This window comes from Nyctereutes procyonoides, unplaced genomic scaffold (genome assembly GCF_905146905.1).
Source record: "Nyctereutes procyonoides isolate TBG_1078 unplaced genomic scaffold, NYPRO_anot_genome, whole genome shotgun sequence".
Classification (NCBI taxonomy): Eukaryota; Metazoa; Chordata; class Mammalia; order Carnivora; family Canidae; genus Nyctereutes; species Nyctereutes procyonoides.
Window position 1 is genome coordinate 1 of NW_026574918.1, and position 24,576 is coordinate 24,576.

At 41.4% G+C, this 24,576-nt stretch overlaps 1 protein-coding gene across 1 annotated transcript; it reads left to right on the forward strand.

Moving 5' to 3' along the window:
* The first annotated feature begins 15,481 nt into the window (after positions 1 to 15,481).
* On the forward strand, positions 15,482 to 21,700 carry SPATA31F3 (SPATA31 subfamily F member 3). The gene is given in 7 exon segments (XM_055315077.1): positions 15,482 to 15,521; positions 15,524 to 15,624; positions 16,124 to 16,169; positions 16,704 to 16,764; positions 17,769 to 17,875; positions 21,373 to 21,483; positions 21,486 to 21,700. Coding segments are annotated over 7 exon segments (681 nt in total).
* The last annotated feature ends 2,876 nt before the right edge of the window (positions 21,701 to 24,576 follow it).

Sequence of the window (24,576 nt, forward strand, 5' to 3'; positions counted from 1 at the left end):
TTCCAGAGTTTTTTGAATGTGAATTTATAACTTTCATTAACTTTGGGAAATTTTCAGCCATTACTTCTTCAAATATATTTTCTATACCAATTATATACATATTATATATGTATATATTAGTGTAAGTGAAATGGTGCTAATATCTTTTCAAAGGAGTTTAATTTTATGAAATTCTTATAATTCTAGAATTCATAAGGTTATATAATATTTCATTAGCTAAAATTGTATTTCTAGATTCTTAACTAACTTTAAAACTTTAATCATTAAACAAACAATCAAGTTGATTAATAAACAATCCCCAAATGCCTGGACTATTTCTAAGAAACAAATGTAGATATATTGCTCACTAAACCTAATTTTGATTTGTCCTTATTTCCTAAAATGGCAATATATTAACAAATATGATAAATACGCAAATGCATTGGATGATTATTTACTACCTCAGTTTTCTTAAGATGATATATAATAGATACCTATAAAAAACTAGCTAACTCACTTTTGCATCTCTGTCTTTTAGTTTTCTCCTATGTCTGGAGGATGGAAAAGTTGGTTACTTTCATTAAACATGATAATTAATATACTTGGCTGTCTATGCTAGGTATTTTTTCTGTTTCTCCAGGAATTAGAACAAGGCCTTTGACATACACAAAAGCACCCAATTAAAATTTGTTGAACTAGTGAATGAACTGACTGTGGCAGTGACAGTGGAGACAAAAGCCCAAGACTGAGCCTAAAACATCCTTACAAAAAGAGATAACCCTTTTCCCAATTTAAATACAATTAATTCTGAGGTATGGGTGGGGTATGGTATTAGCTCCATACATTAGAGGAGAAAGGAAAAACAGGGAGAAAACTTCAATGAAGAAAGGAATAAAACTGGAAGGATAAGAAAAGAAAGAATACAAAGCTTTCTTTTTGAGAAGAAGAAGAAGAAAAGAAGAAGAAGAAGAAGAAGAAGAAGAAGAAGAAGAAGAAGAAGAAGAAGAAGAAGAAGAAGAAGAAAAGAAACTTAAAAAAATCCAAAAATAGGGTTAAATTGGATGAAAGGAAGGACAAATGAGAAGAGATAGAATGTGACGGATAAAATATGGCATTTTGAAAAGCTAGTTTTTTTTTTTACCAATAAATGTTGTTTTATTAGAAAAAGAATCTCTGAGGTCCATGTGACAATGAATTATCAACTACTTAAAATACTCATTATGTGTATCAGTTTCATATTTGGGCTTCAGACAGGTTCCTGTCAACACCCCACTTTCTTCCCCCATACCCTGCCACCCTGCTACTCCTTTCTCTGTCTTTCCTTCCTATCCCCTCAGGACTGCATGTGCACACACCCACAAAGACCAAAATATCTGCAGAGAAAAGCACCCACGCAGGAGTTTATACCTAGGAACACATATGGTCAGATTCAGGAGACCTAACTCCACAGTTTATGGCCACATCATACAGAAAAATACAGCTATAGGGAGACATCCCAACCTCGGAGTTTCCACACAAAGACAAAATGAAGTCTAAACCTCACTGCACTGAGATAAAATATATACAAAATAATATACCCAGAGTAAAATAAATATTTCAAGAATCCTTCTCTTATCCCCGTATATCATTACACAGAAACACCAGCAACCTCTGTGAGCATACTGACGCCTGCATTTGGATCATTTTCTCTTCCAACTTCACACATTATAATTTTCTTTCTGCTTCAAGCACTAGATTAAATGCCATTTTCTACATGAAGCTTTCCCAGATCACTTCAGCCAAAAATAATCTCTCTCCTCTTTATAGGAGACTTATATAGCAGTTTGTGTATACCAGTCACACTCTGAGATATTTGAGTACTTTTGTATAACTACTTATTATTTCCTACCAAGCTGAAAACATACAACTTTTAAGTGTTCAGGATTCACTTCTAGATAACATTTATTATTCCGCATGCTTCATTCATTAAATACTCTTTAATAGAATCTACTTTATACTAATGGAAGAAAACAAAGGCACACAAGAGGAAGGCAGTTTAGACTGGGAAATAGTAGCATTCGCTCTCCTCTGAGGCTGGGGATTATGGTCATTGCAGTAGCTTGGTGTTTAGGATTGCTCTCCCTGCCTCTGCAGCTGGCTAGGAGGATAGAGACTACTTACTAGGAGGAAGAGACATGTAATCTAGAGATTACTTAAAAACTGTATCTTAAAAAAAGAATATGAGGCATAAATTATAATACTAAGATACTGATTTACACTGGGAAATATAAGTCATCTCTACAACCAACATGGGGCTCCAGCTCACAACCCTGAGATCAAGAGTCTCATGCTTCCCTGACTGACCCAGCCAGGTACTTCACATTCTTTTCAGTTTAATTATAGCTTGTCCATTCTGAAGAAACGGAATGGCTCACAGAACTCTGACAAGATGGAATCTATCTACTTGTAAAGATGAGGAATGCTGACTCCTACCTTACCCTTGTGTCCGTTCCTCCTCATGTAGAGGCATTTATTTAAATGGCAAAAAAAGTGTTTTTAATTTTTTTTTAATTTAACATATAGTCTATTACTAGTTTCAGGGCTGGAACTTAGTGATTCCTCAGTTGCACATAACACTCAGTGCTCACTACATCATGTGCCCTCCTTAAAGCCCATCAACCAGTTACCCCATGACCCCACCCACCTCCTCTCCAGCAACCATCAGTTTGTATACTAGGGTTAAGAATATCTTATGGTTTGTCTCCCCCTCTGTTTTTGCCTTATTTTATTTTTCCTTCTCTTCTATGTTCATCTGTTTTGTTTCTTAAATTCCACATGAGTGGAATCATGTGGTATTTGTCTTTCTCTGACTTATTTTGCTTAGCATAATACACTAGCTCCCTCCACATCATTACGAATGGCAAGATTTCATTCTTTTTGATGACTAAGTGATATTCCATATGTATGCATGTATGTATATGCATATATATATAATTTTTTCATAATATTGTCTTATGATTATTTGTATTTCTGTGTTGGTTGTGATTCCTCCTCTTTTATTCATGACTTTATTTGGGTCCTTTCTCTTTTCTTTTTGATAGGTCTGGCTAGGGGTTTATCAGTTTTACTAATTTAAGGAACCAGCTCTCTGTTGCATTGATCTGCAGGGTTTTTTTGTTTGTTTGTTTCTTTCTATATCATTTATCTCCCTCTAATCTTTATTATTTCCCTTATTCTTCTGGCCCAAGGCCTTATTTGCTGTTGCATTTCTAGCTCCTTTAGGTATAAAGTTATGTTGTGCATTTGAGACTTTTCTTGCTTCTTGAGATAGACCTGTATTGTGACTGCATTTGCTGCGTCCAAAGGTTTTGGACTGTCATGTATTAATTTTCATTTGCTTCATGTACTTTCTCATTTCTTGTTTTTAATTTTTTTTAATTTTTTTTAATTTTTATTTATTTATGATAGTCACATAGGGAGAGAGAGAGAGAGGCGCAGAGACATAGGCAGAGGGAGAAGCAGGCTCCATGCACCGGGAGCCCGATGTGGGATTCGATCCTGGGTCTCCAGGATCGCGCCCTGGGCCAAAGGCAGGCGCCAAACCGCTGCGCCACCCAGGGATCCCTAATTTTTTATTTTTAAAAGATTTTTATCTATTTTTGAGAGAGAGGGGGGAGAAGGAGGGAGGGAAGGAGGGGGAAAAGTGAGAGAATGAGTGAGGGGAGTGGCAAAGGGAGAAGAAGCAGGCTCCTCATCCAGCAGGCAGCCCAACTTGGGCTCCATCCCAGGACCCCGAGATCATTACCTGAGCCAAAGGCAGATTCTTAAGCAACTGAATGACCCAGACACCCCTTGTTTCTTCTTTAATGTCTTGATTAACCCATTATTTTTTTAGAAAGATGTTCTTTAACCTTCTTGTATTTGCAGTCTTTCCAAATTTTTTCTTGTGGTTGACTTCAAGTTGCATAGTGTTGTGGTCTGAAAATATGCATGATGTGATCTTGGTCTTTTTGTACTTGTTGACGGCTGATTTGTGACCCAGAATGTAATCCATTCTGGAAAATGTTCTTTGCACTGAAAAGAATGTGTATTCTGCTGTTTTAGGATGAAATCTTCTGAATATATCTATTAGGTCCATCTGGTCCAGTGTGTCATTCAAAGCCATTGTTTCCTTGTTGATTTTCTCCTTAGATGAGCTGTCCATTGTGTAAGTGGGATGTTATGGTCCCCTATTATTACTGTATCATTATCAATGAGTTTCTTTATGTTTGTTATTAATTGATTTACATATTTGGGTGCTTCCAAGTTGGGGGCATAAATATTTACTACTATTAGATCTTCTTGATGGATGGACTCCTTAATTATGATATAATGCCCTTCTTCATCTCTTGTTATGGTCTTTGTTTTAAAATGTAGTCTATCTGAGATAAGTATTGCTACTTTGGCTTCCTTTTGGCATCCATTAGCATGATAGATGGTTCTCCATCCCCTCAGTTTCCATCTGCAGGTGTCTTTAGGTCTAAAATCAGTCTCTTATAAGCAACATATAGATGGGTCTTATTGTTTTATTCATTCTGATACCCTATGTCTTTTGATTGGAACATTTAGTTCATTTACATTCAGAGTGATCAGTGATAGATATGAATTTAGTGCCATTGTGTTACCTATAAAGTTAATGTTTCTGGTGATTTTCTCTGTTCCTTTCTAGTCTTTGTTGCTTTTGTTCTTTTTTTCCCCCAAAGAGTCCCCTTTAATTTTCTTGTAGGCCTGGTTTAGAGATCACAACTCCTTTCGTTTTTGTTTGTCTGGGAAACACTTTAACTGTCCTTCTATTTGAATAACAGCTTTGCTGGATAAAATATTTTTGACTGCCTATTTTTCCCATTCAGCATGTTGAATATATCCTGCCACTCTCTTCTGGTTTGCCAATTTCTGTAGACAGACCTGCTGTGAACCTGCTGTGTCTTTCCTTGTAGGTTAAGGACTTTTTTCCCCTTGTGCTTTCAGGATTCTTTCTTGTCTCTGTATTTTGAGTGTGACTATGTCTTGATGATGGCCAGGTTTGGTTGGATTTTATGGGAGTTCTCTGTGCTCCTTGGATTTCGACAACGTCCACTTCCTTCCCCCGATTAGGGAAGTTTTTAGCTATAATTTGCTGAAATAAACCTTCTGCCCCCTTTTCTTTCTCTTTTTCTCCTGGGACTCCTGTGATTGGAATCTCATTACACTTTAAGGAGTTACTGAGTTTTCAAAGTCTACATTCATGTTCCAAAACCTTTCTTTCCCTCTTCCTTCAGCTTTATTGTTTTCTCTAGTGTCTTCTATGCTTTCCCAAGCCCAACTATTGTACTTATTTTAAATGATAGTTCAGACATCTTGTATATATATTGATTAAATACCTTTCTCTGACTTCTTGTTCTATCATTTGGGGTGAAATCTTCCATCTTATCATTTTGTGTGGGTCATTTTTTTGTGTCTGTTAGAACAGCCTGTTGTTTGCTGATCTTGAAAGTAATGGCTGTATTTAGAAGAGGTTTTTTTGTTGTTTTTTGTTTTGTTTTGTTTTTTTCTTTTTTTAGGAAAAGATGGGAAGCTAGATCCTAGGCATATTTTGATCTGCTTGTTAAAAGAAGCTAGATCCAAGGAATAAAAAATAAATTAATTTTTTTAAAAGGGAAACTAGATCGTAGGTGTGTTTTAGTCTGCTTCTTAAAAGAAGAAGAAAGAGAAATTAAGGAGTCAATCCCATTTACAATTGCACCCAAAAGCATATGATACCTAGGAATAAACCTAACCAAAGAGGTAAAGGATCTATACCCTAAAAACTACAGAACACTTCTGAAAGAAATTGAGGAAGACACAAAGAGATGGAAAAATATTCCATGCTCATGGACTGGAAGAATTAATATTGTGAAAATGTCAATGTTACCCAGGGCAATTTATTTTTTTTTAATTTTTATTTATTTATGATAGTCACAGAGAGAGAGAGAGAGAGGCAGAGACACAGGCAGAGGGAGAAGCAGGCTCCATGCACCGGGAGCCCGACGTGGGATTCGATCCCGGGTCTCCAGGATCACGCCCTGGGCCAAAGGCAGGCGCCAAACCGCTGCGCCACCCAGGGATCCCATACCCAGGGCAATTTATACGTTTAATGCAATCCCTATCAAAATACCATGGACTTTCTTCAGAGAATTGGAACAAATTATTTTAAGATTTGTGTGGAATCAGAAAAGACCCCAAACAGCCAGGGGAATTTTAAAAAAAGAAAACCATAGCTGGGGGCATCACAATGCCAGATTTCAGGTTGTACTACAAAGCTGTGTTCATCAAGACAGTGTGGTACTGGCACAAAAACAGACACATAGATCAATGGAACAGAACAGAGAACCCAGAAGTGGACCCTGAACTTTATGCTCAACTAATATACGATAAAGGAGGAAAGACGATCCACTGGAAGAAAGACAGTCTCTTCAATAAATGGTGCTGGGAAAATTGGACATCCACATGCAGAAGAATGAAACTGGACCACTCTCTTGCACCATACACAAAGATAAACTCAAAATAGATGAAAGATCTAAATGTGAGACAAGATTCCATCAAAATCCCAGAGGAGAACTCAGGCAACACCCTTTTTGAACTTGGCCACAGTAACCGGAGAAGGACAAACAGTGTATGTTCTCATTCATTTGGGGAATATGAATAATAGTGAAAGGGAATATAAGGGAAGGGAGAAGAAATGTGTGAGAACTATCAGAAAGGGAGACAGAACATAAAGACTTCTAACTCTGGGAAATGAACTAGGGGTGGTGGAGGGGGAGGAGGGCGGGGGGTGGGGGTGAATGGGTGACGGGCACTGAGGGGTACACTTGACGGGATGAGCACTGGGTGTTATTCTGTATGTTGGTAAATTGAACACCAATAAAAATTAATTTATAAAAATAAAAAAAATAAAAAAAAAACGAAAAAAAAAAGAAAAAGAAAACCATAGCTGGGGGCATCACAATGCCAGATTTCAGGTTGTATTACAAAGCTGTGGTCATCAAGACAGTGTGGTACTGGAACAAAAACAGACACATAGATCAGTGGAACAGAATAGAGTATCCAGAAGTGGACCCTCAACTTTCTGGTCAACTAATATTCGACAAAGGAGGAAAGACTATCCACTGGAAAAAAGACAGTCTCTTCAATAAATGGTGCTGGTATCTCATCGTGGTTTTGATTTGTATTTCCCTGATGGCAAGTGATGCAGAGCATTTTCTCATGTGCTTGTTGGCCATGTCTATGTCTTCCTCTGTGAGATTTCTGTTCATGTCTTTGCCCATTTCATGATTGGATTGTTTGTTTCTTTGCTGTTGAGTTTAATAAGTTCTTTATAGGTCTTGGAAACTAGCCCTTTATCTGATACATCATTTGCAAATATCTTCTCCCATTCTGTAAGTTGTCTTTTACTTTTGTTGACTGTATCTTTTGCTGTGCAAAAGCTTCTTATCTTGATGAAGTCCCAATAGTTCATTTTTGCTTTTGTTTCTTTTGCCTTCATGGATGTATCTTGCAAGAAGTTACTGTGGCCGAGTTCAAAGAGGGTGTTGCCTGTGTTCTTCTCTAGGATTTTGATGGAATCTTGTCTCACATTTAGATCTTTCATCCATTTTGAGTTTATCTTTGTGTATGGTGAAAGAGAGTGGTCTAGGTTCATTCTTCTGCATGTGGATGTCCAATTTTCCCAGCACCATTTATTGAAGAGACTGTCTTTTTTCCAGTGGATAGTCTTTCCTCCTTTGTCGAATATTAGTTGACCAGAAAGTTGAGGGTCCACTTCTGGATTCTCTATTCTGTTCCATTGATCTGTGTGTCTGTTTTTGTGCCAGTACCACACTGTTTTGATGACCACAGCTTTGTGGTACAACCTGAAATCTGGCATTGTGATGCCCCCAGCTATGGTTTTCTTTTTTAAAATTCCCCTGGCTATTCGGGGTCTTTTCACCTCACACCAGTGAGAATGGGGAAAATTAACAAAGCAGGAAACCACAAATGTTGGAGAGGATGTGGAGAAAGGGGAACCCTCCTGCACTGTTGGTGGGAATGTGAACTGGTGCAGCCACTCTGGAAAACTGTGTGGAGGTTCCTCAAAGAGTTAAAAATAGACCTGCCCTACGACCCAGCAATTGTACTGCTGGGGATTTACCCCAAAGATACAGATGCAATGAAACGCGGGGACCCCTGCACCCCGATGTTTATAGCAGCAATGTCCACGATAGCCCAACTGTGGAAGGAGCCTCGGTGTCCATCGAAAGATGAATGGATAAAGAAGATGTGGTCTATGTATACAATGGAATATTACTCAGCCATTAGAAACGACAAATACCCACCATTTGCTTCAACGTGGATGGAACTGCAGGGTATTATGCTGAGTGAAATAAGTCAATCGGAGAAGGACAAACATTATATGGTCTCATTCATTTGAGGAAGAAACTCCTAACTCTGGGAAACGAACTAGGGGTGGGGGAAGGGGAGGTCAGTGGGGGTGACTGGGTGGCAGGCACTGAGGGGGGCACTAGATGGGATGAGCACTGGGTGTTATTTTATATGTTGGCAAATTGAACACCAATAAAAAATAAATTTACAAAAAAAAAAGATCAAAAAAAAAAAAAAGTAAAGAAAAAGTAAGGAAGCTAGATCCTATTTCCCCAGAGCTGAAGCTCTGCAGCACTCTCTGAGCAGTAGCCTAGGTGCTAGGAGAGGTTTATGCTGGTCTTCTGGGGGTGGAGCCTGCTACATTGATTCTCAGGTAGACCTGCCCTAGTGGAGATGCACCTGCAGGGCACAGTGTGGGGTGGGCCATGGTGTTAGTGATTCCAGACTCCACGTGGTGGAGCTGTTTTGCTTACTGAAGTGGTCAGTGTTGATGGGCAGTGGGAGGAAAATAGCATCACCCACTCTCTCTTCTCCAGAGTGGGGAGCTTGCGCCTGCCACTCCTCAGGAAGTCCTCACAAAAGAGCAAACAATCAGCCCCTCCTGTGTCCCCAGCTTCTGCCAGATCCCTTCTTTCACCCTGTGTCTGAGCTGTCTGCCTGCCAGGCAGTACCAGCAAGCCCATGTTTTATCTCAGGCAAGGCTGGGTTTCAAAACTCCAAACTTCAGAGACCCTGTGGCATGGACCCTCACTGATCCTCTGGTGGGGAGGGCACTGCACTGCACAGAAAATGATTGTGCCTCAGCGGGTGCTCAGAGTTTATGGTAAAGCATAGCAGAAAGCCAGCACAAGGCTCCCTGCCCTCGGCCAGTGTCCCTGTTCCTATGCTATTTAGCTCAATGGCATCTGCTGGGTCTTTTGTCCCCAGAGAGGCTGTGCCCCCACTCCCAAATGCACTCCCAAGAAAGGGAACTGTTTCTCCCTATGTGACCCAAGGGATCCTCTGACCACTCTGTCTGTTCCCTGGTCTCTGCCCTCCTTCCCCACTAGAGCACTGCTAAACCAGCCGGGCACAACCCTGGCAATGGCGAGGGCTCTAAAACTTCAGACTTTGTGCTCCCTTGCTTATAGAAACTTGCAGTAGTCAGCTCCTCTCCTTTTCCCTGTCATTGGTTTTGGGCAAAAGTTTTTTTTGTGTAATCCACTGCCAGATCTCTCTCTCTCTCTCTCTCTCTCCTTCTCCCTCCCTCCTCCTTCTCTTTTCCCTCCTTCTGCCTTCCCCTCCATTCCTTTCCTCTACTCTCTCCCTTTCTCTCCTCTCCCCCTGATCAAGGCTCCTTCTCCTCCACAGCATGAAGCATTTTTCTCCTTCAAATCAACTCTCCGTAGCTTGCACAGTACAGTCTGTTTTTTTTTAATCTCTAGTGTGTAGTTAGTTCACTCAGTCCTCAAATCAATTTCTAGGGTGTCTAGAATGATTTGATATTTATCTAGTTGTGTTCAAGGGATGAGGCAAGCTTAGGATCCCCCCTACTTCCCCACCTCTTAACCTTCCCCTCTATTTCTTCTGGAGTAAGGTTTGATGGTTTGTGTCTTTTATAGAATTTGTTCATTTTTTCTATTTTGTTGATTTATATGTATTAAAATTTTTATATACTAATTTATTATCCTTTTAACATCTAAAATTTGTGCTGAGTCACTCTGTCATTCCTACTATTGGTTATTTGTGTCTTATCTGTTTTTCCTTATTTTTCTATAACTTCTCAGAATATGAAGGATTTTGAGCTGTTGTTTTTGTCTTTGCACATACTCAAGTTTCTTAACTAGCCTCCTCGGGAATCCTAGAGTATCCATAAATGAAGTCTGTGATTCTCTGTAATTGAATCAGATTTTGAGTGTGAGGTGAGAGACATAGTTTCATCAGATATTCACATAGATCTGCAACACTATAAGAACTGTTGCTCTGGCATAAACAGATACACCAATCAATGGAACAGAATAGAGAAAGTCCAAAAATAAACTCATGCATATATGATCAATTAATTTATGACAAAGGAGCCAAGAATATATAATGTGGAAAGAATAACCTCTTCAGTAAATTGTTTTGGGAAAATTGGAGAGCCATGTGTAACAGAAATAAAATTGGACCACTATCTTACACCATATACAAAAATCAACTCAAAATACATTAAAAACTTGAACATAAGAACTTTAACTGCAGAAGTCCTAGAAGATAACAGAGAGGGTAGGCTCCTTAACATCAGACTTTGCAATGATTTTTTTTTTGATTTGACACCAAAAGGAAAGACAACACAAGCAAAAATAAGTGTGACTGCATCAAACTAAAAGGCTTCTGCACATCAAAGAAATCATCAACACAAAATGAACTATGGAATGAGAAAATATTTGCAAATCATATATCTGATAAGGGGTTAATATATAAAATACATTAAAAAACTCATACAATTAAGTAGCCAAAAAATCTGATTAAAAATTGATCAGGGTGCCTGAGTGGCTCAGTTGGTTAAGTATCTGACTCTTGATCTCAACTCAGGTCTTGATCTCAGAGTCATGAATTGGGTTCCCACGCTGGGTGTGGAGCTTACTTAAAAAAAGAGAGCAGAGGAACTGAAGAGACATTTATCCAAAGAAGACATACAATTGGCCAACAGTCCTCATATCACTAATCATCAGCAAAATGCAAATCAGAACCACAATGAAACATCATCTCAAATGTGTTAGAATGGCTGTCATCAAAAACAGAAGAGATAGCAAATACTGGTAAGAAAAGGGAACTCTTGTGCATTGCTGGTGGGAATGTAAATTGGCACAGTAGCTATGGAAAACAGTATGGAGGTTCCTCAAAAAATTAAATATACAACTGCTGTATAATCCACCAGTCCCAATTCTAGGTATATATCTGAAGGAAGCAAAATCACTATCTGCATCTCCATGTTCATTGCAGCACTATTTACAGTAGCCAAGATGTGGAAAAGAACCCAAGTGCCCATCAATAGATGAATGGATAAAGATGTGGTACATATATATATACAATGGAATGTTATCGAGCATAAAGAGAAGGAAACCTTGCCTTTAGCAACAACGTGGATGAATCTCAAGGCATTATGCTAAGTGAAAATAAACAGGGAAAGACAGTGTTATCTCACTTTTATGTATAATCTAAAAAGAATCCTGAACTGACAGAAACAGAAAAGAGATTTGTGGCTGTCAGTGGCAGGAGGTGGAGGATGGAGGAAAGGAAGGAAGGCAGTTAAAAGGTACCAACTTCCAATTATAAGATTAGTAAGTTCTGGGGATCTAATATACAGCATGATGACCATAGTTAACAATATTATATATCGTATATTTGGGAACTGCTAAGAGAGTAGATTTAATTTAAACATTTTCATCATAAAACATTGTAACTCTGAGGACATGGATGTTAAATTTACTGTGATAAGAATTTCTCTCTCTCTCTCTATATATATATATATATATAAATCATTGTGTTGCACTCCTTAAACTAATACAATGCTATATGTCAATTATATCTCAGTAAAACCGGGGTTGGGGGTTGGCTGTTATCAGTATCTCCCAAATATACACTCAGACCTTAGTGCCTTTTTGCTTGAGGGTTATTTTTGATACTTAATATATAGATTGCTGGACCCTGCCCCTAGATGTTCTGACTCATTAAGTCTGGGATGAGGCCAGGAAATCTATATTATTACAGGCTTCCCAATGAGTCTGATGTAAGGCCAGGATTGAGAGCCACTGGAACAGAGGACCTTTTAAAGTTTCTGTCACTAAAGAGTTTTCTGGGCTAGGAGCATTGGGTGGGCATGTGCTGCCCTCTAGTGCCTCTAGTTGCTTGCTACACTTAATGCACACTGTAACCTGCTGCTTGAACACTGGTAGTTTGGGGCCTGACACTAACAGGGGGTTTCCTGTCCAACTCCCTGCAAATTTTAACTATTAGGCATTGATAAAAAATACCCGTATAAAAATATTGCTGCTGAATAGTGTGCTTCTCTGTCCCCAGCACCTTGGCTCATCTAAGATGTTCAGTAATATTTTCTGATACTGAGACACAGCACAGCTCCCTCCCCCTGCTCTTGTGCTCTCTCTCTCTCTCTCTGTCTCTCTCTCAAATAAATAAAAAATTTAAAAAAATACATGAATCAGATTCTGGCTTTGAGAAGTTTTCTAGAAACGAATGAATATGAATTTATAGTTGAATACCCCTCCAGAGTCCATAGAGGCTTTTCAGGTACTTCGTCTTCCTTGTGTACTCTTCAGTATAAACCGTGAAGCAGGAGGGGCAAATATGAAGATCCATGCCTGTATTGTTGATGTGTTCATTACATGAATGCACCTTTGTTTGGAAAGGTTCCCCTGTCCTAACCACTCAAGCACCTTTTGTCAATGAGTACCAAACCAGTAAATAAACCTGTACTAAAGGCCTACTCTGCAAAAGCACATAAGATTATCTTTGGCTCTAACTCCTGAGTCTGGAGACAGAGGAACAAGGGTGAGTGAGATGCTGCAGAGGAGTTGGCAGCAGATGGTTTTAATGGCTTAGTAGGATGGCACTGGCTGTGGGTTATCTGTAGGGTAAAGACTGCACTGGTTGGAGCAGGTGCAAAGTTTGCACAATCTAATAGTTTTCTTGTGGGCAGGAGGTTAGACTAATGGGAGACTGAGAACTGTTTCAGCAGAGAAAAGGCAGCAGCAGCTGCAGGAAGCAGAGCTGGTTGGGGAAGAGATACAATATTCTGTTTACCTTCTCTTCATCCCATTGGTGAGGGAGGGAGTGTCCTTGGGTTCTGGACCTGACTGAACTCATGACACCCGACACTGAAACTATGAGATTGACAGTAGTTTTATTAATCATATATAGTCACAGCCAAGAGACGGAGGATACCAAACACCATGCTGGACCACATTAGGTCATATTAATGGAAGACAGAACCATTGCAGTGGCAAAGAAAGAAGCTGCAGGAAGCAGGAGCCGGTTGGGTAGGAATAATAAAAGTTAAAGATTCAAGCTACACTGTAGGTATCTCAACCTGCTACTAAAAAGGTGATGCAAGCTGTTTGTCAGTTTGACATTCAGTGCTCTTTAGTTGAAAAAGTCTTCTCATATTTGTAGTGTGGAATTTGCAAGTTCAGGAAAGATGTTAAAATGGCTCAAATTCATCCCATCATCAGGTGTGACTCCTCTTAAATTATCTTAAATGTAAAGATGTATTTTGGTTTGGTTTTGTTCTATATAAAAAGGACACTTTAGAAAAACATTCATCTATATTTTTATTAAAACATTTCAGACTATTCTTCCTTAAAGTTAATAAAAAAAAAAGGTCTCATACTAATTATTAGTAATGGGTTTTTTTGCCTTTTGTTTCTTAAATTGTGGTCTATATACTTAACATTTTAACTATTTTTTAAAAGATTTTATTTATTAATTAGAGACACACAGAGAGAGAGGCAGAGACACAGGCAGAGGGAGAAGCAGGCTGTATGCAGGGAGCCTGATATGGGACTTGATCACAGCACCCCAGGATCATGCCCTGGGCCGAAGGCAGGTGCTAAACTGCTGAACCACACAGGGATCCCCCCATTTTAATTATTTTTAAGTGTATCATTGTGCAGTCTTTTCCACTATGCATTTTCAGATTTTTTTCATATCCCAAACAGAAACTCTGTACCCAGTGAATAATAACTCCTTAATTCCCTCTCCCTCAACCACTAATAAGGTTGATTCTTGATTCATATTAATTAATCTTTGTAACTAGGACTTTTAAAAAGATTTTATTTATTTATATATTCATGAGACACACACACAGAAAGGCAGAGACATAGGCAGAGGGAGAAGTGGGTTCCTCACAGGGAGCCCGATGTGGGACTCAATCCAGAACTCCAGGATCACGCCATGAGCCAAAGGCAGACGCTCAACCACTGAGCCACCCAGGCATCCTTGTAACTAGGTTTTTAAGTGTCTTCAGAGCAGACAGGTAGCACAACTCAATGTCTTTGTGCCTTTGATATTGCCCACTTTAGTGATGAACACAGATTGAGTGCTCACCACACCTGTCTGGTGGTGGACTGGATGCTGAAGGAGGGACCAAATAGCACTTTCAGAGATTTTGAGCTGAAGAATTTTGGAGGTGTGGGACCACTATCATCAGGGCAAGAACTTAAGGAAATTCAGAAGTCCTAGGTCATTGGAGGCATCTCACAATGTTGACATGGGCTATGAAATTAACATTAATATGTGAATCAGTGGACTTATGTGTGGAGGGTAACTGAGGTTGAAAAGGAAAAAGCTTGCCCTGGGATGCCTGGGTGGCTCAGTGGCTGAGCATCTGCCTTTGACTTGGCATGATCCTGGGGTCTGGGGTCCCAGGTCTCAGGATCACACCCTGGGCTGAAGGCAGCACTAAGCCACTGAGCCACCCGGGCTGCCCCAGAAAGTTATTTTAAAAGACAGCAGCTATATCCTTTCCTTGACATGTCAGACATGACCCTCTTCTTGAACCTCTTAATACTGACCACCAATTGCTTGTGACATAAAAATCCTCACTTTCTAACACTTAACAAGATAATGCATGTCCTAGCCTCTTGTTTGTGTGTTAGGTTATCTTCCCAATACAGGTGATGTAATGTAGTTCATGGAGTTCCTCTGACCTAGCCACTCTTTCTCTTATAGGGCATGCGGTGTATATAAAGACTAACGTATCTAAGGATAGATGCCAGACTGTTGTCTAAAGGAGAGCTAAGCCATCACGTTATAGGGAACAGAGTATGAAAGAGTATATGCTGCCTATGACCTTGGCACATCTAGGGCCCAGGCTCTGCAACTCATACAGACAATCAGACATCCTCATCTGAACACTGAATCACATGAGCTTCTCCTAGACAAATAAAGGCCTCTGATGCTCTGCATGCCTTTGGAAATAGGAGAGCTTTGTGATGTAGTCTGGTGATCTGGTTTCATCTCCTGTGAGGTAGAGATGACAGGGTCAAATTAGGTCCAAACCTAATTTGGAAGCATTAGGTTCCAAGTCCCTGAAAGCCTAGGAAGAGAGATGCCTAGTGAGGTTTGGATTATGTTGAGCCCTACCTTTCTTCTGTGGGATGTTGGATATCCCTATACACTTATGGCTCCATCACTATTATTGCATTAATTATTTGGCAAGTGAAAAAGAGCCACCAAGAATTAAGGTTGGGACCTAAAAGGAGCTGTTGCCGGGTAGGGAAACACAATGACCATGACTGAACTGATTAAGCTTCGAACAAGATTTTATTCCCTTACTTTCTCCTATTACACTTACCCTTACCTTTTTTTTATGGGGGTTTCTTCATGGATCTCAGAATAGCTCCAAATTTGGGTTCACTTCTGGTTTGGGAGACATTCAGGACCTTGGATAGCTAAAATCCCTTGGCTACTAGATCCCTTATCCTTTAATCTATTCCTCTTTTCTCCTGTCTCATTCTGATCTCCCACAGAACTTGTTCAGGGAATGGGGGTAGAGGTATGGTGTATAGGGGGCCTCAAAATGAATTAGTAATAAGAAAGGGAAATGATGGGTGAAAAGACAAAGACTAAGAAAAGAATGGTACGAGCGTATATAAAATTGGAATATAGAAAAGTTTGAGAAATATCTACCAATTTTGTCTCATTTTAGACAAAAAGTGAAAGGTGCCCTGGCTTAGAAAAATTTAGATGCTCTAACTCTTTTGTTTTCAAGTGTCACCGGAGAGTCAGACAAAGGGCTAAAGATAAAACATCAAGAGGTAAAGTCCTAATTTACCCTCAGACTCCCCTCTCAATGGGCAAGTTTCCCCTGATTCCTATCCCTCTATGAGCCCTGGAGCCAGTAACCAGGCGCTCTAACCACTGAAGGCTCCAATTGCCTCAGCTGACAATTTCTCCCAGAACACTTTCTTGGGTGGGAAATCAGAGCCTGGGAATGTTCCAAAAATCTCTACATTACACCTGCCTTTGAGAATGAAGAATATAGAAGGAGGACAGAAGCCCTTAGCTGTGTCATTTACTAGTTTTACCACCTTGTGGAAATGACTTCATCTCTCAGTCTGTGATCCATGAAATGGGCATCTCATGATCCTGCCTCACTCGCAGTGTGGCTGTGATGATCAAATGAAATGAGGTCTAGGACAGCATGTTGTAGTGGATTAAGCTGTATGCATATGTGCTTTAGAGCATTGACTGTTGGGGTTTTCAGCCTCCTCTTCCTCAAAGGCCTTTAGCTTCCTATAGGATGTCCCTGCATCCTCTCATTCTTTGTTAACACTCTGCTGGTTTTTCAGCTAGGAGATTTTGTCAGGAAGAAGCTGATAAGCCATGGGAGCTGCTCTCTGTCATGAGAAGGTGATCACTTGCTCTTTGCATCCTCCAAATCCCCAGCCTGGCCTAGGACGATTTCTCTGGTTGGCCTGTGGCAGGGACCAGGAGAGGGAAAACGTCCCGGAGGGAGTCAGACAGTGGATGCTGAGCACTGGTTGAGAGAGTTGCCAGGGCAGAGGAGGATCAGGTGTCTCAGGACAGGGAGTCTCCCAGTTTTGCTCTAGGCTAGGTTCACAGTGGTCCTGAAAGTCAGGATTTTGCTAGTATGTAATTCATTGAAGACTCTACATAAGTTTGCACTCAGCCACAAGATAGGTTATCCAGTCAAGAGAATAGATAAATGCATACATAAACAAATCACCATTGTCATATTCCTGTTGCAACCATTCAAGGGCAGACCCGTAGAACCTGCTGACATTAATTCCATGGTTTTGTCTTCAGGGAGGCCAATTCCTGGGACAGCCCTCAGAAAGGAGTCTGTCATTTTATCCTCTTCCTAAAATCTCTAAGGAAGGGAATTGGCTCTCAACAGACTATGTACAGGATCTGGGACACCCCATAGTCCCCACAATGCAGAGTTCCCACAAAGACCATATTTTCCACAGCTTAGAAATACTGAATGCCAGGCTGTGGCCTTCTTAGCTCCAGAAGAGACTGACTGCGGGTTCCCCCTGTAATATTCCTGGTGCTGCCCCTCAGCCAACCATTGGCTCCCCACCACTGCCTGGTTCCCTTCTCCTGGTGTAGCTTCACAACACAGACCAACAGAGAATGCACCCCACGTCCCAGTGTCTCTCATGGCCCTGTGTTTCCATGCGTTGTCTGAGACCTTGCCCAACAAGCTCCAGACCCTCAGTCCAACCCAGCCCAACATAACTTGCCAATGGCATTTTCCTAGGAGGAAAAGGAGATGGGTAAATGCCCTGGGGTTCCAGGACTAGGGGAAGGTGGGCCAAATCTCCAGGCCACACATATTCAGAGAGGCAGGTGTCAGTCCATCAGTAATGATTGCCATCTTCCCTTCCTAGCCAGGGCTGGCTTCCTAAGGAGGGAAGTGTGCGGTGGCTCCAGTGTGCAGATTCTTCCTGCCCCATGTGTAATGCTGTGGCTCCTGGGATTCAGCAGTTGCTGTCAGGTGAGAAAACCCTGACCTCTCCCTCTTCATCGGGGCCATCGCAGGGCTCCTCTTGTCTCTCTTTGGAGCAGAGTCAGGGTTCCCTGCACTCCAAAGCTCTTTCACTTCCATCTGTAAGCCCTACAAAGTCACAATTAACAGATCAGAAATGCTTAACACAGCTGCCCAGTCGACCAGTGTCAGCATCCAAGATATCCAAGGTGAATGCCTCCAGCGAGGGAAGGGATATCAAGTGCCAGATGTGTCCAGGGATACAGGAGCTCTCTGTATTCTTCAAGTGAGGAGCCTAGGACTCCTGTGAATCAGCAGGACAAGAGGAAGAGCTACCCTGTATGTGTGCTGGAGAAACAAGGTCAGCTGCCCTTGAATATCTGATTCTCTTTCTTTCCCTGATTTCAGGGCTCATGAAGCTAAAATACCCTGTTGCCTTGCATGTTTCTATTTCCCCAAAGTCCTGAGTCATCTTTAAGCACATGTATATAAATGAATGCATTTCTTTTTTTTTTTAATTTTTTTTTTATTTATTTATGATAGTCACAGAGAGAGAGAGAGAGAGAGGCAGAGACACAGGCAGAGGGAGAAGCAGGCTCCATGCACCGGGAGCCCGATGTGGGATTCGATCCCGGGGCTCCAGGATCGCGCCCTGGGCCAAAGGCAGGCGCCAAACCGCTGCGCCACCCAGGGATCCCAACGAATGCATTTCTATACCTGAGGGAGCTCCCAAGATCTTTAGAAGAGTTCCTATGGCAGCTTATAACACATAGCCCCAATTGTTTTCCAAGTCTGGAGAAAACAACCATTTCTTTCATCATAATGCCACTTGTAAGGCCTCTATTGAAATAATAGGCTATCTTCCTGACCTGGGATCATGAGAGTTGAACCAGTCTACCCAAACTTTCTGAGTTATCGAAAGATCCACTATGAACCCAGAGCAAATACCGCTGCAAGTAAATTGCAAACTTCATGACTCTGGCTCCACCCTCTACTACATTTTAGTTTCTTAGTGGTCTCTATCCATTGGCCAGAAGATCCACTGAGGCCTCAGTGTGCTATCTATAGCAGAAAAATAGCTATGTTCCTATGGTTCCTATTTTCTGCACAGTGAGTCCTTGGTCTGCCAATAAAGATCTCTCCACAAAAGGGGAGCCCCAGTCTCTTTTTCTTCAATAATTGCTTTGTAATCTCTAAAATTTCCTCCACCTAAGTTAGCCCCAGCTCTTTCCCACATTCCCAAATTTGGGTGTCTCCATCTGACTAACAACAAACCCATATGAATATCCCATTTCCTTCTCTGGCCAAGTGTGAAGCCTTAGAGTGGCACCAGCGGCAAAGGCAGCCACATCTTCATTGGAGCTTCTCAGCTGTTGCCCAGAAATCTCTGTAGAGGCAGAGAACCATATAAAATAAGCCCTGAGACATGTTTCTTCCTGTCCCCAGGGACCTGTTAAGAGAAGCCCATTTCAGTCTTCAAGAGGGAGGTGGTATTTCCCTGGAACATACCCAGAGCTGCTAGAGTTCTACTTTCAGAAGCAGTTGATTTAGCAAGTTGATTCATTATTGTGAAAGCCTGCCCCAGAAGATACATCAGTCCAAAGAGTTGCACCTGTCCCCTGCTGACCAGGAGCCCCTGCCCCAGAGCAGCACCCTGGCCAGTATGAGTATCCCCTAGCTTGCAGACCTAAAGGCCAGTGGGGATAGTGACCTGTTCTGATTCATCATGGCAGCAGGGCTGGTCTATAGTTGCTTGCCCAGGCTAAGGCAATGTTGCAGAGCTACAGTGACTACAAGCATGGGAAGATATGCTAGGGCATTTGTTTCTGCCCACATTTGCAGCTGTTAGGACTGCAAATCATTAGGTCTGCAGCATTACAGGGCTCTGACAGGAGTTTGGTTCCCTTGTGCCCAGAAAGTAAGTCCCTAGACATGGAGGTGGCTATTAGCCCCTACATGGATCATAAAGTAACATCCTCAGTATTGGTAGGCCTTGATAGCAGTAACAGGCCTCACCTGATGCTATCACTGATCATCTTGACCAGCACCTGCCTGGGTATCTTCTCAGGGAGCCACTGAGAAACTGGAGATGAGTTTTGGCCTGTCAGGCTTGCCAGCTTTTTATTATGTGGCTTTCTCCAAGGCCATGGCCTCGGCAATCACTAGCCAATCTGCGATCACAAAGATGTACCCAGGTCTTTTGGGGGCCCAGTAAAACCTATGGCTCAATATCATCTAAACACCAATGTAAAAGTCCTATGCCAGACTTTCAGTATGCCAGTGAGACTTATGCAGACGGTGAGCAAGCATTTCAGACTGAAGTATAGGTGAAAGGAGATGGTGCCTCTAGAGAGCCAGACATCCTGCAGGCTACTCATCACTCAAGATACCTTTCTTGGCCAAACTGAATTTTTACCTGAAAAAAAAATTCCTGGAGATACATTTGGGAAGTCTTATAAAGATAAAGGAGTCCAGGAACAAACTGTGGCTGTCTCAAGGAATATCTGTGCCTAGGACTCCTTCAAATCTAAACAGCCTGGGAAAAATATTGCTTCAGAATCTCCCCCATCCCACCAGATATCATCCCATGTGTTCTAGAATGCTCCACATTAGAGAATAGTTTGCAGGTAAACTGAGGCAGTGAGGAGAACAAAAAGCAAGCTAGTCCTTATGGTTCTTCCCACTGGGCCTCCAAGATTTCACAACCCCCTGGGGACACAACAGGGGCCCAGGTGCTTTGTATTAAGCTGTAGGCCAGTGTGTACAAGCTGAGCCTGGAGAAGCCCTGGATCCCTTAGCCCCTGAAAAGGTAAGGACAACTCTCTGCCCCAGCAGAGAAAATAGAGGACTCTGGGAAACTTAAAGCAGCAGTGAGTCACAGACAAGGGAGTGCAGATTTGAGGCTGTCTCCAGCCAGAGAGAACATATACTCTGCTGTGGTTCAGGGGCCAGAAGGGACTTTTATAAATAGAACCCTCAGAGCCCTTGACTTCCCCAATGTCTCTAGGATCTTTCTCAAGTAGAATTTGAGCTAGGTTAGGATGGTTGCCTTGAGTGAGTTGGAACTAGCAAGAATCTGTCTGGATCTGCAGAGCCACCATTTCCATCCTCTCAGGTGACAAGATCCCTCGCAGCCCTTCACCAGTTTCTCCCTTACATTGAGTTCCTAGAGTATCACCTAGATTTCTTGGGTCAAAATGCCAGATGAGAATGTTCTGTAAGGCTATTAAAACAATCTGAATGACCTCACCCAAACAAGGATTCCCCAGAATGCCAAAACTGGAGTCACCAGAGCTTAATGGGCCAGCCCTTACATGACCAGCTTACTGGGCCATTATTAACTGGGCCAAATTTTGTAAGTCCAGCATTTAAAGTGACCATGTTTTTGGGATCCAAAATTTACAGGGTCTAAATTCATAGAATCACAGTTTCTAGGGTCAAGAGCTGCAGGGTCTAGTAAAAGCAGCGTTTCAGACTGAAGGATTCACAAGATCCCATTCTTCCAGAAGCTGCAGAAGCTGGCTTGGGAAATAAGGTGAAGCACTTTCCACACTGGATTAACCCCGAGGTGAAAGGTCAAAGGCATAAAGAATCCATTCTCCTCTGTAAGGATGACAACCCAAAACCATGACAAAAAATGTTGAGAAGAGTTCACCCCTCACCAAACACCCTGTGAGAGGAGCCAAGATGGAGAATAAAACAGAGGAGGAGAGCATGACCTTCTTTGATGCTCCTCAGTCTCTAAACAATGAACTCAAGCACAATCCCTTCAGTCCAGATGCTTCTAGTTGCTGTGCCTTCCTCACAACAGCTCCAAGCACTGTCCTCAGCTGACTTGTGCCACTCAACCAGAAAATCCAACCTAGGTCTCAGCTCTCCCCTCAGCACAAGGTACTGGTCTACACAAAGAGAAAATGCAGTCCAGGAGAAAGGAGTTCATAGGTTCCTCTGCATCCCCATGAAAAAGGCTGTCATCATCATTTCCATTAATGTCTAGGTGATCAGGACCCTCTCCAAATATACTCTATGCCTCTGAGCAAAGAACCACCTGTTTGTGCCTCCTTATTTTCAAGGTTGTATGTGATGGAGAGAGTAGAGAAGGTAAATAATACTACCCATATACTATAGGAGCTTAAACTCATATTTCAAATAGGTCAGCATTCCACACAACTCTCTCAGTCCTACCCTGGACTGTGGAGAGGGGGACTTGAGCAAAGAAGGAAGACCCCTGCCCAAAGTGCATTGAAGGTGCACCAGGCTTGAATTCACTGTGTATTCCCACGGCACCTATGGGGCCTCAGGAACAATGTAGGCATAATCATATTATAAGAAATAGCACCCCATACATTTTTGGCCCATGGGAACAAATCACCAAGAGCTTCTATGTATGCCAGCAGTCTGAAGGGAAGTTTTTAGGTGAGTGTCACAGTTGTTCCATCCTTGGTAAATACAAAAGCACACAGATAATATGACATGTGTCAGAAGCATATGAGAGAATCTCACCTCTCTGCACTGTGTTGTTATTGATTAAATCTTAAAAGGGCTAATCCATCTGGGATTTTCGCATGGCCTGTTGCCAGTTTGACACCCATTGCCTTTCAGTTGCATGGGATAAATGTCTCCTAGAATGAAGATCAGTTGAAGAGAAGGTTCCCAAAAGATCACAATAAAAATGTCCTTGACATGAGTCTTAGATGCAACATTTCAAATTTTCAACTACTTACTGTGTTTCAGATACTATGCCAGAAAACAAGAGGTGAACACAACAGTGAACAACACACAGGCCTTCCTCCATTGAGCTTATGGAATTATGGAGTAGACAGTCAAGTAAAAAGTCACTAAAAGCAGTGTGATAAGGACTCGTTAGAGGAAGTAGGTGAAAATACACAGGAGGGCACTTAACCTAATTTGGCAGGGGGAAGGGGTTCAATAGAAACTTTCCTAGCATAATACCCTCCAGTTCCATCCACATCAAAGCAAGTGGTGGGTATTTGTTGTTTCTAATGGCTGAGTAATACTCCATTGTATACATATACCACATCATGAGTGAAATAAGTCAATCAGAAAAAGACAAACATTATATGGTCTCATCCATTTGGGGAATATAAGATTTAGTGAAAGGGAATAAAGGGAAAGGAGAGAAAATGAGTGAAAATATCAGTGAGGGTGACAAAACATGAGAGACACCTAACTCTGGGAAACGAACAAGGGGTAGTGGAAGGGGAGGTGAGTGGGGGGTTGGGGTGACTGGGTGAGGGGCACTGAGGGGGGCACTTGGCGGGATGAGCACTGGGTGTTATGCTATATGTTAGCAACTTGAACTCCAATTTAAAAAATTTAAAAAAAAGAAAAGAAATTGTACTAGAAGAGGTGATATGTAGACTGAATTACAAAGGATAAGAAGTTAGGAAGGAAGTAGGGAGTCTCTGGGCTTCCCCAGGTTGAGAGTAAAATGTATAAAGGTATGGTGTCAAACAAATGGGCATACCATGGAAAGAACAGTAACTTGCTGGAGAAGTACCTATAATAGTCAAAAGCATATTAAAATGTTTGAGGGATCAGAATGAGAATGCCAAGATAGAGAATGGATGGTATTCACTCCTGCATTTTTTCATTCCTTCAGCTAATACTGTGCATCTACTATTTGCCACACACTTGTATAGGCACTGAGTATACAGCAATGAACAAAAGAGGAAAAAATTATGTCTTTAATAAGCTTACATTGATGGTACACTAGAGAGGGAGATTAAAAAAAGCATAAGTAAAAAAACATATAGTATGTAGAAGATGACTAAATATATAAGATGTAAAGAGTTTGGGGAAGACTTAGGTGGGTGCAGTTTTAAATAGGGAGGTCAAAAATAAATTACTTATTTATTTATTTATTTTATTTTTATCTATCTCTAGATAGAGAATTCAGGGCAGGCCTCACTAAAATTTATGGGGTTAGAGGCACCTGGGTGGCTCAGTCAGTTAAGCATCTGCCTTCAGCTCAGGTCGTGATCTCAGGGTCCTGGGACCAAGGCCTGTGTCAGGCTCCCTGCTCAGCAGGGAGTCTGCTTCTACCTCTGTGCTCTCTCTCACTATCTCTGTCGCTATCTCTGTCCTCCTCTCAAATAAGTAAATAACATCTTTTATTTAAATGTGGGCATGGACTAGAGAGATGAGAGAGTAAATCACATGGATAACTGAGGAAATTTCATGTCAGAAACATAAACTATCTGGAGGCTGGAGCATGCCTAAGCTATTTCAAGGAAGAAGGACAGTGAGCCTGAAGCAGAGTAATAATTAAGGGGGAGAGTAATGGAGGACAAAGAGCAGTAAAGGGGCTAAATGAGGTAAGGCCTAGAAGGTCATTGCAAAGACATTGAATTGACTTTTTGAGGAAATGGAAGTTGCTGTTAGAAGGTCTTCTTAGATCTGCTTTGTGTTTTAAGGATCACTTAGGCTGAGTTGCTAGCAGCAGTACTGGAGGTAAAGACTTGGGTAGAAGCATTAGTTATGAGATTAGTTATGAGATTATTCCAGTAATAGTAGCAGCAGAGACTAGAAGTGTTTAGATGCTGGACATTTTGAAGTAGAGACAAAGGATACTGATATCCATTTACTGATAGGTTGGATGTGGACAGTTAGAAAACATTAAAAAATTAAGAATAACACCAATGTTTGTGGCCTAATCTTCTGGCAACATGCAGTTATCATATACTGAT